Source organism: Euphorbia lathyris, chromosome 6, assembly GCF_963576675.1.
Source record: "Euphorbia lathyris chromosome 6, ddEupLath1.1, whole genome shotgun sequence".
In the NCBI taxonomy this organism is placed as follows: Eukaryota; Viridiplantae; Streptophyta; class Magnoliopsida; order Malpighiales; family Euphorbiaceae; genus Euphorbia; species Euphorbia lathyris.
The window spans coordinates 48,913,941-48,928,205 of NC_088915.1; the positions used below are offsets into that span (position 1 = coordinate 48,913,941).

Below are 14,265 nucleotides of genomic sequence, written 5' to 3' on the forward strand. Positions count from 1 at the left end.
GGGAACATGATCAATGGTTGAGATCTTGACACTTGTAATAGATATTTACTTGCTCATCACACCTAGCATTTATATAAAAATGTAATAGTTAGACCTTTATTTTTCAATGAGAATTTCAGTAAAGTTCTTGAGAATTTTACCTCATTCATCTTCTTATGGTATCAGAGCAACTCTGATTTTTCTTACCTGAGTAAACTAAAATGGTTGTCCCTACCATTAGTGCCAACAGCCCCTATCACCTCCCACCAAATGAGACCCCGGCGTTGTCGCTCGTCTCCCAAATCCTTACAGGACCGAATTACCACCAATGGTCCTGTGCCGTCAAGGTAGCCCTCATGTCTAAGAACAAGTTCTCCTTCGTCGACAGCACCATCAAGGCTCCGGCTTTAGACGATGCAATGTATAACCAGTGGGAGCGATGCAATAACATGGTCATCTCCTGGATCAACCATGCCATCTCGCCTTCCATAGCTTGAAGTATTATGTGGCTGGATAAGGCGGACCAGATATGGGCGGATCTGAAGGAACGTTTCGCCCAAATTGACTCCTTGAGAATACTGGAACTCCGTAGAGAGATCCATAGCCTGAAACAGGGAAACGGAAATGTCAGTGATTACTACACAAACTTGAAAATATTGTATGATGAACTGTTGAACATGCGACCTATGCCCAAATGTACCTGCCGACAGACGTGTAGCTGTTGTGCCTTTAAGATCTTACGAGATCAACAAGATGCGGATCAAGTCATCGCCTTCTTGCAAGGACTAAATGAGTCCTACTCTACCATATGCTCACAGATCCTCCTCATGGAGCCTTTGTCCTCCATCAATAAGGTTTTCGCCTTGTCCACTCAGCATGAGCGCCAGATAGGCCTTGCGCCTGTCAAAAATGGGGAAGGAAATGAAAGCAACCCATTCGCAGGCTACACAAATACACAGGGCAAGCAAAACAATAATCGTGGGAACCCAAGGTATGCAAATCGCAAAAACAACAACAAAAGTTCATCTTTGTGTACTTTTTGTGGAAATACAGGCCACACTGAAGACATTTGTTTCAAAAAAAACACGGTTATCCACCAAATTACGGAAACAGAAACAAAGGAAATCCTTTCAGAACGAATCAACCCAAGGCAAATTCAGCAATGAATCAAAGCAGAGACAGCGGGGACTCTGGGGAAGAAGACAACAGACAGGCAAACACAGAGCCATTCACTCTAACCAAGGACCAGTATCAAACGCTGGTTGCCCTATTGCCACTGAACCAATCAGGAAAAGCCTCGGCCTCGGGCAGCAGCGTCAATACCTTTGTCAAGGGAGACAGCTCTGGTAACAGCCTAAACTCTAACTCTGTTTCATCTTACTGGATAATAGACACGGGTGCCACCGATCATATTATTTGTGATATCAAGTTCTACAGTGCATATACAAGGATTAACGAGTGCTGGGTAAATTTACCAAATGGGGACAGAGTCAAGGCGGAGTTTACGGGCACTGTAACTCTAAGCCCCCAACTTATTTTACACAATGTCTTATGCATACCCACTTTTGATTACAATTTAATATCAACCAGCAAGTTGTTGGACACCAATCGATTATGCATCGTGATAACAGGATTGACATGTATGATACAGGACACCAAAAGTTGGAAGAGGATTGGCTTGGCTAGAGAACACGAAGGATTATATTACCTAGAATATCCATTGCCTAGTGGATTTCATTCTGTTTTTTCAATTAAAGCCAATGTGTGGCACCTACGTTTTGGTCATCCCTCTTACGAGAGAATGAAAGGCCTCAACTTGTCTTGTAATGATTTCAATTCCTTTAAAGCAATACCATGTGATGTTTGCCAAAGAGCTAAGCAGAAAAGAATTCCTTTTCCACTAAGCCAAAACATAGCAAAAGAAAATTTCGATATGATACACATTGACATATGGGGTCCAACAACCGAGTCACATTCTAACCAAAGATACTTTCTAACTATAGTCGATGATCACAGCAGATACACATGGGTGACATTAATGCAAAATAAAGGGGAAACGAGCACAGTGGTGCAACAGTTCTGCACATACGTCAACAGACAGTTCAACAAAGACGTAAAGACTATAAGGACAGATAATGGCCCCGAGTTCATCATGAAGGATTTCTACACTACCAATGGCATCACACATCAAACATCTTGCCCAGAAACACCACAACAGAATGGAAGAGTTGAAAGAAAGCATCAAGATATCATGAACACCACGAGGGCACTCATGTTCCAGAGCTCTTTACCCAAAATATACTGGCCAGAGGCAGTCAGTCATGCTGTCTACCTCATAAACAGATTACCATCAACGCCTATACAAGGGGAGACACCGTATGAATGCATATATGGGGAAAAGAGCAGTCATGAACAGTTAAAGGTTTTTGGGTGTCTGGCATATGCATCAACTCTGGATAGACACAAAACCAAGTTTACAGAAAGAGCTGCCAAATGTGTTTTTCTAGGCTACAAACATGGCACAAAGGGGTTTCGACTCCTAAATCTTAGCACTAATGTCTTTTTCTTTTCCATGCATGTCAGATTTTTTGAAGATTATTTTCCTTTCTCAGAAAATAGCCAAGAGATACAGAAACCATTCTGCAGTGAGGAAGAACTTGACACACTACATATGGCATCGGCAAGTGATGATGAGGACACACATTCAGACACAGAAACAAACGATGCACAACAAATTGACGACATTCAAACCACAGATGATGAGACAGACAGAAACACAACAAATATACCACCTCAACAAATCACAGAAAGACCACAGAGAACCAGAAATATCCCTACTTATCTCAGGGATTACCACCTGGCGCTCGTGCAAGGTTCGCCCCTGCCGTGTTTATCATCACACCTAGCATTTATATAAAAATGTAATAGTTAGACCTTTATTTTTCAATGAGAATTTCAGTAAAGTTCTTGAGAATTTTACCTCATTCATCTTCTTAAATCCTAAATTACTATTTTCAGTTTACTATTTGGATGGATTAAAAAAAAGAACCGCGAACATGAGAATCAAATAGACACTAATATATATAATATAGATTGGCTTTTACAAATTTTACTTTTAGTTCATTTGTATATGTATATTTTTTTTAAGGGTCCTGATATTTACAGCCCTAAGGGCCGTAAATAAGAACCTTAAAATTCTTATTATTAGTGCTATTTTTGTTTTCCAATACCTAAAATTTGTTGATACTTTAATACTTAAATATTTAAATACATTTATCATAATATATTATTATATTTCCAATACAATTAATTCTCTTTTTTTATTGAAAATATAAAAAAAACACATGGATAATTAATGCTTATATACAACCCTTAGGGTTGTATATATCATTTGCCTTTTTTTAATTATTATTATCATTAAATTGGTTTTATCTAATCTATCATCGATTTATAATTATAAATTATTTTTCTTTTATCTAATTATCTAGTATCATACGCCGACAATTCATATTAATATAGATTTGAGCTGGTTAGGTCCTTTTTGGCTCTCTCGTCAAGTATTTTAATTACAAACTATGAGGGTGTTTGTTTCAGTTTTTCGGAGGAGCATTTAGCGTTTCACTCCAAACCGCATGAAATATAGTGTTTACTTAGGTTTATATAATCGCAACGTTTAGACATTATTTATATTTCTACAACATAATTACCAAAAGAACAAAGTTTTGTTGCGTTCAATAAATTTTTTATTTTTTATATAGATTATTTTTATTAATTTGTGTAACACATTTTTATTTTATAATAGGATAAGGTGCAAAAATACCCATGATATTTATAGTTAGGAGCAATTTTACCCTTAACATCCAAAATGGTGCAATTATACCCCTAATGTTGGCAGCCAAAAGCAATTTTACCTCTAATATCTATATTTTCTAATGATATCTGAAATCGATCCAATTTGTCAATGTTATGAGTAAAATTGCTCCTAGTTGTCAACATTATGGGTGAAATTGCACCATTTTAGACGTTAAGAGTAAAATTATTCCTAGTTGTAAATGTTATCGATATTTTTTCACATTTTCCCTTTTATAATTTCATCGTTGATTAATTTAAAACATGTCCATTTTAGACATTTTAAATTCAAACAGCAACATTTCAATATAATTTTACCAAACACTAGTAATTAAACAGCTAACAACTTACTGCAAACAGCTAACAGCAACCGCAACAGTTATTAGCTAACATCTGAACCAAACAGACCCTATATTTTCATTTTCAATATCTGAACCCTGAACCCTAAACCCAGATTAAGAGAGTGTTTGTTTCAGTTTTTCGGATGAGCGTTTAGCGTTTCACTCCAAACCGCAGGAAATATAGCGGTTGGTTAGGTTTATATAACCGCAGCGTTTAGTATTTTCTCTAGAAACTGCAATGTTCTGGAGCGTTTCACGAAAAGCTCATATTTGGATCTTTCATAAACAACTGTTTGTAGTTATTTGTTATTGATAAAATTATCCTTCTTATTCCACAAAATATGTTTATTTTTTAACATTATTTATATTTCTATAACATAATTACTGGAATGTGATATGTGCAATTGGTATAGAATAACAAATAAAATATCTATGTTTTCTAATAATATCTCAAATCAACCCAACTTGCCAATATTAAGGCTAAAATTGCTCTTACCTGCCAGCGTTATGAGTAAAATTGCACAATTTTAGACGTTAAGAGTAAAATTATTTATAGTTGTAAACATTATGAGCATTTTTTCACATTTTCCCTTTTATAATTTCATCGTTGATTAATTTAAAATATGTCAATTTTAGACATTTTAAATCGGAATAACAAGAGTTCAATATAATTTTAGCAAACACTAGTAATTTAACAGCTAATAACAAACCGCTAACAACAACTAATAGTTTACTGTAACTACAAACAACTAACAGCAATCGCAAAGCTATTAACTAACAGTTGAACCAAACAAGCTTAAATAGTCAAATTGATTCAGTAGCTTAACCATCAGTAGTGTTGACATGGACCCTGATGACCAAATGAATTGTGGTCATTCACTGTTAGATCGACCCTGATTAAATATAAACTTTAGGATGCTTTGAATCTCCATCCCATGATTTTGACCAGCCTCGATCTAATGGTGAATGACCACAATTCATTTGGTCATCAGGGTGCATGTGAACACTACTGGCTTAACCATTTGTACTTGGTACCAGGTGGTGATTATAATTATAAATGATTTGTAAACTGTTCTAAATTTATTATTTTATTTGCAAGAATATAAAAGGATAAAATTTGGTACCGTTAAGGAGATAAAACATTGATAAATATTATATACATAAATTATGCTTAAATAATTTATTATGATGTAAATTTAGGATGATCTATTCGTAATTGAATTCTGTTTAACAAAAAAAACTTGATTATTATTATTATGTAATTGAAATTGGTTAGTGATTGAAAGAGGTTGAATTATGATAAAGTAGTTTAATTAGGAAAAGGAGTTATCCTTATCGGAGTAGAATTGGCCTACTCTACTCTATATATGTATATCCAAACTCTTTCTTTTTCCAGGCTTCTGCTTCTGTTGTGTTTCTCGCCTGCAAACTACTACTTGTTCAAAGTAAGTTGCACTTTCTTTAACCCTCAAATGTATTCATCATATTCCTTTTGTGTTCTTCTTTTTCTCTCTAAACGCTAGAATATTGAAGATGTCACATCTTACCCATTATTTTAAACCATTCACATGGTACCAATTTAGCTGAAGTGTAATTCTACACTTACCACATTAATTAGTTCCATTGTTGGATATTAATTATTTAGGGAACAAATAATTCTGGTTTATGTATATAGTACAAAAATCACCATCAATTTCCATTCATATAATATCAGATTCAACTCCAAAATATTCTATTTTCTGCAAGTGAGATGCATGTGCATACATTATAATAACATCCTTATCATCACTTGCAATTTTTTTTTTTTATATCTGTTTAATTCTCCGAAATCAAACCTTATTTTGCCTGTCTGTCCATTAAACCTTGAATTAGGGTGTCAAAATTTCATTATATTAATTTGACAATTATTGGTGGTTTCGCTAATTCTAGGAATTTTTGCATAAAAAGAAAATGCAATTCAACTATTGTGGGATTTTTTCTGCACATGTAGCAATTACAGGACCAACTATAATATACTTGCCAAATGTAGTGTAACCCTTCAAGTGATTTTTTGTTGTTATTTTTGTTTTTTCATTCCTGAAATATCTATTAATTAGAATTTTTATGACTCTTTAATTAGTTTACTTGCTCTATTTGATGTTTTCTACTTTTAATTAAAAATCAATTAACCTTGAACTTGCACAATTAAAATATTTTGTACAAATTCAGACAACTTTAAAATGCATTCACATAGACCATTAAAACAAACGCATGCATATAGCAATAAATTTAATGCAATTTTGTGTTAGGAACAAAAGTTATTTATAGATAAAATACTGTATTAATTTAAATTCGTATTGTAAGCGTTAATTTATAATTTAGTGATTTGGGGATGATATTAAAAAAAATTATGAAAACAAATTAATTTAGTTGAGTTTAAATAGTAATTATGTGGAATCCGTAAGTTATAGGGAAAATAAAAGACCAAATTAACTCAACAATAAGGAGTTTTTCTGGTTTAAAAAAAAAGGAGTTTTTCTGTTTTTGTTTTTTAATCTTTGACTGTGTACCCAAAAAAAAAACAGTAAGGAGTTTTATTGTGTTTTATTAGAGTATTACTATACAGTATGAGAGTTATAAAGAAGTTAAAGTAGGATTAAGTTGGGATAACGAAAAAGAAAAAGAAAAAGAAAATTAGGATTCATATTTACAATGTCAGTTTTGTAGGCATTTTTCATCCACATGTTTAGGACTATAAGTAATAAATTCAATTTAAAATAATAAGTCATAGAAAATGCGTAATAAGGTAGAAAAATGTAAGCAAAAATTGCATTTATTGTCGGCTTGTTTGAATTTTCTTTGGAAAAAAGAGAGTTGAAAAGTTAATTATTATTATTAAAAAGAGTTAAATGGAGTCAAACAAAAACCCCCCTTTCTCTCTCAATTAATGAGTTGACTATGTTTATAAATACAACTTACAAGGAATGAAGCTTTCATTTTTATTTTTATTTTGAGTTTGAGTTGTGCTTGCTTTTCTCTCAGAAAAATAAAAATGGGGACTCAATCTACTGATCAAGACTATTCCAATAAGCAAGTAAGTGCCTCTATCTCTTTTATCTTTTCCAAACTTGTTGGAGATTTGTCTTCATCCTTTCAAACATTTATCCCTTTTTTTTTAATTGATGAACGAATTGCCTTACCCATTTGTTTCCTGTTCATTAATTGAAATCTTTTGTTTCTGAATTCTGAATTCTGAAACTCGAGCTCATTATGAAACAAAAATGGTCTTTTTTCCAAAATTACATTTTACACTGTTGGATGACGAAGAATTTCAATTTAGTGGCTGAAAATGAGAATTTTGTGTGTTTGTTTTCACTCCTATTTGGTTAGAATTGAACAACAGTTCAAATTTTGGAGCCATCAAGTAGAATATATGACAAGATGAGACCCTAATTACTTTGAAACTATGGAGGAGAGAATTAGATTTTAATTTGTTCATGCGGTTTAACCTTGTTTATACGGCACTTCCATTTTAATATATTATTATAATTCTCAATTCCCATACTCTTTTTCTTTATCATAAAATAATATCTAAGACGGTGTTTAGTTGAAAATTAGGATTTCTTTTTCTTTTATCTTTAAAAAGCAAGTATTCTTGAAATATCCCGTTGATTTGGTGGGCTTCTTTATTATTATTATTATATCTCAGATTGCATGTGATTAGGTGTTCTGAAACTCTCCCCTTTTTTAGCTTCAAATTAAATATCTTTTTCTTTTCTTTACAAGATAATTAACTGCATATATTACCATTAAGTAAACCCACTGCCTCTCTACTCTACGAGATTCCAGCTCATAGTATAAGAATAGTCACAAGTGTCTATATTAGATTCTTATTTTAAAGGATATTACAATTTTACCCTCCTAGGCTGCGGTTGTATTTTTATTATTCATTTTGTTTTGCCAAATAGACTCCCTCATAGAAAAGTCAACAGATATCATACTACTAGGATTGTCTTTTCTTGTTCAGTTTTTTAGAATGTTACTGTTGTGATTCCTAGGATTGTCTTTTCTTACTACTACTGTGTCATCAATTATTAAATAAATAGGATTTATGTTATTACAGATGAGTGAAATTGATGCAAAGCAAAAGAAAATAGATGAGTGGCTTCCAATCACTTCTTCAAGAAATGCAAAATGGTGGTACTCAGCTTTTCACAATGTCACTGCCATGGTTGGAGCTGGTGTCCTCAGTCTCCCTTTTGCCATGTCCGAGCTCGGATGGTATGTTCACCTCTAAACTTCAATTCCATTCAAAATATATTATAGCATACAGTATTTAGTCCACAACTCCACATTTTTATCAAATTAGTCTAAAAGGGTACGTATCAGTACATAAAAAAAGGTACCATCTTGGGACTAATTCAACCGAAAATGTGGAGTTGAGCAAGCAAATTGATGTTGCAATTGGCTAATGAAATTAATGGATGAATTGCAGGGGTCCAGGTGTTGCTGTGTTGATCTTATCATGGATCATTACGCTGTACACTCTATGGCAAATGGTGGAGATGCATGAAATGGTACCAGGGAAGAGATTTGACAGATATCATGAACTTGGGCAACATGCCTTTGGTGAAAAGCTAGGACTATACATTGTGGTGCCTCAACAACTTATTGTGGAAGTTGGTGTGTGCATTGTGTATATGGTCACAGGAGGCAAATCACTGAAAAAGTTCCATGATGTTGTATGCAGTACCTGCAAGCCAATCAAGCAAACCTATTTCATCATGATCTTTTCTTCAGCCCACTTTTTGCTCTCCCATCTTCCCAACTTCAACTCCATCTCTGGTGTCTCTTTGGCTGCTGCTGTCATGTCCTTGAGTTATTCCACAATTGCTTGGTCAGCTTCTCTACACAAGGGGGTTCAGCCAGATGTGCAATATGGTTACATTGCTAAGACCCCTGCAGGAACAGTGTTCAACTTCTTCAGTGCATTGGGAGACGTAGCTTTCGCCTACGCTGGTCACAACGTGGTGCTTGAGATTCAGGCAACAATCCCATCAACGCCTGAGAAGCCGTCGAAAGGGCCTATGTGGAAAGGAGTTGTTGTTGCTTACATAGTTGTGGCATTATGTTATTTCCCTGTTGCTCTAATTGGTTACTGGATGTATGGAAATTCAGTGAAAGACAACATTCTGATCTCACTAGAGAAGCCTGCTTGGCTAATTGCAATGGCTAACATGTTTGTTGTGGTTCATGTTATTGGAAGCTACCAGATATATGCAATGCCAGTGTTTGACATGATAGAAACTGTACTGGTTAAGAAAATGAACTTCCAGCCGACTACCATGCTTCGTTTCTTCGTCCGCAACACTTATGTTGGTAAGTAATCATCTTATTATGGGGTTCAGTTTTGATATGAATTGTGAAACAAAGGTTTAAAAGTCTTGTAATTTAAATGCAGCATTGACAATGTTTGTGGCCATTACATTTCCTTTCTTCGGCGGCCTCCTTGGATTTTTCGGTGGATTTGCGTTTGCACCAACCACATATTTCGTAAGTGATGCTCAATTCTTCTAATTAGAACCAACGAATGAATGAATGAATGGTGAATCTAATGATTGTGTTGTATGTTATTCAGCTACCGTGCGTAATGTGGTTGTCTATCAAAAAACCGAGGAAATTCGGGTTATCTTGGTGGGCTAACTGGGTAAGTTAACATTATATTATAAACTTATTTGGTTATTATAAATAAAATTGAATAGATTTATTGATAGAAATGAAAAATGTTGAAATGGATGCAGGTATGCATAGTACTTGGTGTAATGCTGATGGTTGTGTCACCAATTGGAGGATTGAGGCAAATAATTCTGCAAGCAAAGGACTACCAGTTCTACTCTTAAATGATGACGAAAATATCATAAGCTCAGAAGAATACATTAATTAATTTGGGATTTCTTTTTTGCAACTAGTTGCGATGCATATAGTGTGCCTTTTTTCTACTATAATGCTTATTATTTTTTCTTCAAGTATCGATATTTTTAGTATTAGTTTTATTTTATTGGAAATTGGAAATTGGAATGGTTGGAAATATAATCAAAGTATTCTTATTTAATAGAATTGTGTATGGTTGGATATTATTTTATAATCCACTAGATATCCGTAATCGATATGATCAAAGAGTCAGCTGAAATTTCAATAACTCAACAAAATCAGCTGTTTCCATCATTAAAATGGCTGGATTTACAACTTCATTCTTAAACCTTTTCTCTTGGAATGAATATTTTAGCCCATTTTAAACTTCTTTGCTTATTTTTATCATAATCTTCTGCTTAGATCAATATTTTTTTACAATTTCTCAAGTTTAATCATGCTAAGTCCAATGAAAAAGAGAGAGTAACATTTGTGATAAAACTGCTCAAATATAAGATGGAAGAATTTCAATTTATTTGTCGTTTAAAACTTTCATTTTGTTTTTGTATCTATTTATTTAAGTATATTGATTTCTCTCTGCCAGTATTTACTAATCAAATTTCTATCTCCAAGTATTGGAGTGGGTTTAACAATAGTAATAAATTACATACAGAGAAATCAACATAATAAAATTAAAACTTAGGTCAATTTAAACCAAATTACAGCATTTAGTTTTTGTTTGTAGTCGGTAGTAAATAAACAACATGCTGTATAAATTAATTAACAACTAATAAAAATGTCTAATTCTCTCTCAAAGATTAAAAAAAAAAAAAAAAAAGTCTAATTCAAACCTTATAAAATGTTGTTACTGCAATGACTTTTATGGATAATTAGATTAAATTACATATATACCTGACGTCATCATATATTATATTTTGACTATTTTAAAGGGCAAATTACTAGAAGCACCCGGTTTTCCATGTCAAATAGATGACCTCTCATACATATTTTGATACGTGTAACATGGACTCACATCTATTAGAAGAGACCTCAATATTTTAATTATAACGTGGGGTCACACTACACATGTCCAAATATGAATTGGGGGTCTTCCGAGTGATATGGAAAATCGGATGCTTAATATAAGAACTCGTTTCAAAGCCTACACACACAGTCATCACATTTGACCTCTTTTTTAAGTTTTGTATGTCTCCCATATTTTGGGAGAAATATCCCATTTTCAATATTGACTCGTTTGAGATGTGTGTCCAAAAGAAATGAAATTCTCAAAATATGTTTATGAAAACGAATAAAATATACGCCTAGTATAGCTTGACTTCTAAATAATCACAACGACTGAATGGGAAATATAAGGATTGAGAAAATAATTTCTTTTGGATTCCTAGTTGCACTAAACGTAAGTTTAACTAGATTTAAACCGATTGTTGGATTGAAAATAAAAACGACACACAAAAAAGTTTTTTTATTTCTTTCTTTATATCTATTTTCTCTATAATGTTTTTTATTACAATTGGAAGGAAATGAAAGAAATTACAAACCCAAATAATTTATCAAAAGGACAATACTTATATCCCAAGTTTGTAAATAAGCATGAACTTATATGGAATCAAATGAAATAAAAATAAAAACAGAAATTATATATGAAGCAACTTAACAAACTCGTGTTGTCGCTTTGACACACCAAATGGTCGATGTCCAGGCTGTCCAAAGCACTAAGATTGCAAACCGAGACTTATGAGGGAATTGAGCATGTAAATGAGTGAGTTGTTAAGTTCGAACATTGACTAAAATGGGACTGAAAAATTAATTGCGAAACCGACAAAAAAGCAATAGTTATGTGTTCGTTTGAAATGAAGAATTAAGGATGGAAATGGCCATGGTCGGAACATGTTTGGCTTTTGTTTCGTCCCGATTTGCCGAACATTTAAAGGTTGGCAGGATTCTTTGTTGATGTCCTTTATCTTTTGTATTGCCACTTTTCTAGTGCCTAACATCGGTTTTTTCCCCTTTCTTTTCGACCGTGAAGGGTCTATGATTTCCGAGGTGTTTCCGAGGCTGGGGAAGTGTGCCTCATATTTTCCCAACCTGTTTAAGGATGGATTTCCATCAGTCTTGACCTTAACCTCATCAGGTTGGTGCCTTTTGTCATGTTTCTGATCCTTCCAACACGTCGTGGCTAGAGCCTTGGCCTCCTGTTTCACGCATCCCCCGGGGGATTTTCTCTACTTTTCAGCCACGAGCTGATGAGGTCCCGATGCTATTCGGTTAATATCTGAAGGTCCTTTATCTTCAATGTGGGTCATCCTTTGCTCTGGGGTGTCAATCCTTGGTTTCTGACTCGGCCTTCGGGGGAATTTTGAACTCCTTATTTCCATGAATTTCCATAAAGGATTACCTTCGAACAGTCTTCCGGTATTTGAGGGCCTTGTGGGCTTGGTTGGCATCCATTTCTCCTGACAATCATTTACGTTGGACCTCCCACCTAGTAGGGTCTGATGGATCTATTGGATCCGCCATTGGCCGCCCTAGGCGATTGTCATGCCCCTGCTCGTGGGTATTCACCATGTCAAATACCTGATAGACAACGTTCCTACCGATTTAGACAGGAGCAGTCTTCCTATTATTACGTCGTATGGGAGTGCAACATCTGCCATAAAAACTTTCGCTTTACTCCCCCACCTAGGTCTTGAATCACCAATATCCACTTATAAGTAGATACTGCTTATCAAGGGGATTGTGTCGGCATTGACTCCCGTTAAAGGGGGCATATCGTGGATAGACCTCTTTTCTTTGACCTGCAGATCCTCAAAGGGCTATGATATTGACGAAGCTACTGATGTCAACGAAGGCTTTTTAAATTGTGCAACCATTAATAAACATCTTGATCACTAGCGCCCTATCGTATTCTTTATATAACTTTGATTGATGCTCCCTAGTTTTGACGGCACCATCGCCTTCCTTGCTCTTTATGGTCCGAGGACTGTTGCTTACTCCACGAAAGCCTCGACCTTCCTTCTTTTCCGCTTTCTCCTTTTCGCCTCCGTTTTTAAATTTTTCAAGAAAGCGGTCTAGCTTGCCGCTCTCTGCCATTTTTTCCAACTCAATTTTCACCTGTCTACATTCCTCTATCTCATGCCCTTCACTCTTGTGGAAGTGGCAATATTTTCCGTTACTTCGGTCCTTCTTGAGTTTAGGTGGATATTCGATTCGCATCTTATTGTCCTCCACACAATAGGGCATTTCTTTTCGGGGAGCATTAAAGGAATGACGTGGTTTATCCCTCTGCTCCCAAGGCCTGCCAGTGCTCTGCCTATTGCTCTTTTTCTTCTCGGGACGCTTAACATTGCCGGCGGGCTTTTCTTTCTAACGTAATGGGTTCGTTTTATGCCTGTCCCAACGAGTGTAGTCTCTGGCTCTCTTCATCAGTTCCTAGAAATCTTTTGGTCGAGTACTGATGATGCTTTGTTGAAGTGATCAGCTTCGGCAATTGCTCGCTAGGGCATCAATAGCTCCGCGCATATTAAATTCCTTTACCTAAATGGCCATGGCCTGAAACTTCTCAATGAACTGGGCCAAAGATTCCCCCTTGTTCTAAACTGCTCGATTGAGATATAGCATGGTCTTCCCCTCCGGTACTAAGGTGATGCAATGGTCCATGAAGGATTCTTCCATCTGATTGAAGTTATAAATCGACTCAGGTGGGAGTTGCTCGTACCAAAAGGCCGCTGATTCCTTCAAAGTAGTGGGGAAAATACAGCATAAGACAGCGGCAGTAGCCGTAGTTGCTTCCATTATTCGCCAAAATTTTTTGACGTGGGTAACAAGGTCACCCACTCCTCCATATTGTACAAAGGTTGGGACCCAAAATCCCTGAAGCATGGGTTGTCTTTGAATCTCCTTCGATAGAGGTGTGTTGGTCTCTGCTAAGTTCGAATATCTGTCTCAAGAACCGAATTTTCACGAAGAATTCTACTCTAAGAGCTCTAATATATCTTCTTTGCCGAGGGGCGAACCTTCGTTGGCCCTTGTTTTCTCTAATTCGGAACTTCAGTGGCAGTTACTCCGTCGTTAATGGGGCATAATTTTTTCCTCGCCCACATGGATTTTCCTTTTCATCGCCCTTTTCCTCCACTAGAAGCTGGTATTGAGGGTGCAACTAGGGTTGGGGCCCTACATGCTGATCAAC

At 35.3% G+C, this 14,265-nt stretch overlaps 1 protein-coding gene across 1 annotated transcript; it reads left to right on the plus strand.

Moving 5' to 3' along the window:
* Positions 1–7,086: 7,086 nt before the first annotated feature.
* LOC136233103 (lysine histidine transporter 1-like) lies at positions 7,087–10,265 on the plus strand. The gene is made up of 6 exons (XM_066022668.1): positions 7,087–7,242; positions 8,272–8,429; positions 8,644–9,527; positions 9,610–9,701; positions 9,787–9,855; positions 9,950–10,265. The coding sequence occupies exons 1-6, from the start codon at positions 7,201–7,203 to the stop codon at positions 10,046–10,048; spliced, it is 1,344 nt and encodes a 447-aa protein (XP_065878740.1). The 5' UTR covers positions 7,087–7,200; the 3' UTR covers positions 10,049–10,265.
* The last annotated feature ends 4,000 nt before the right edge of the window (positions 10,266–14,265 follow it).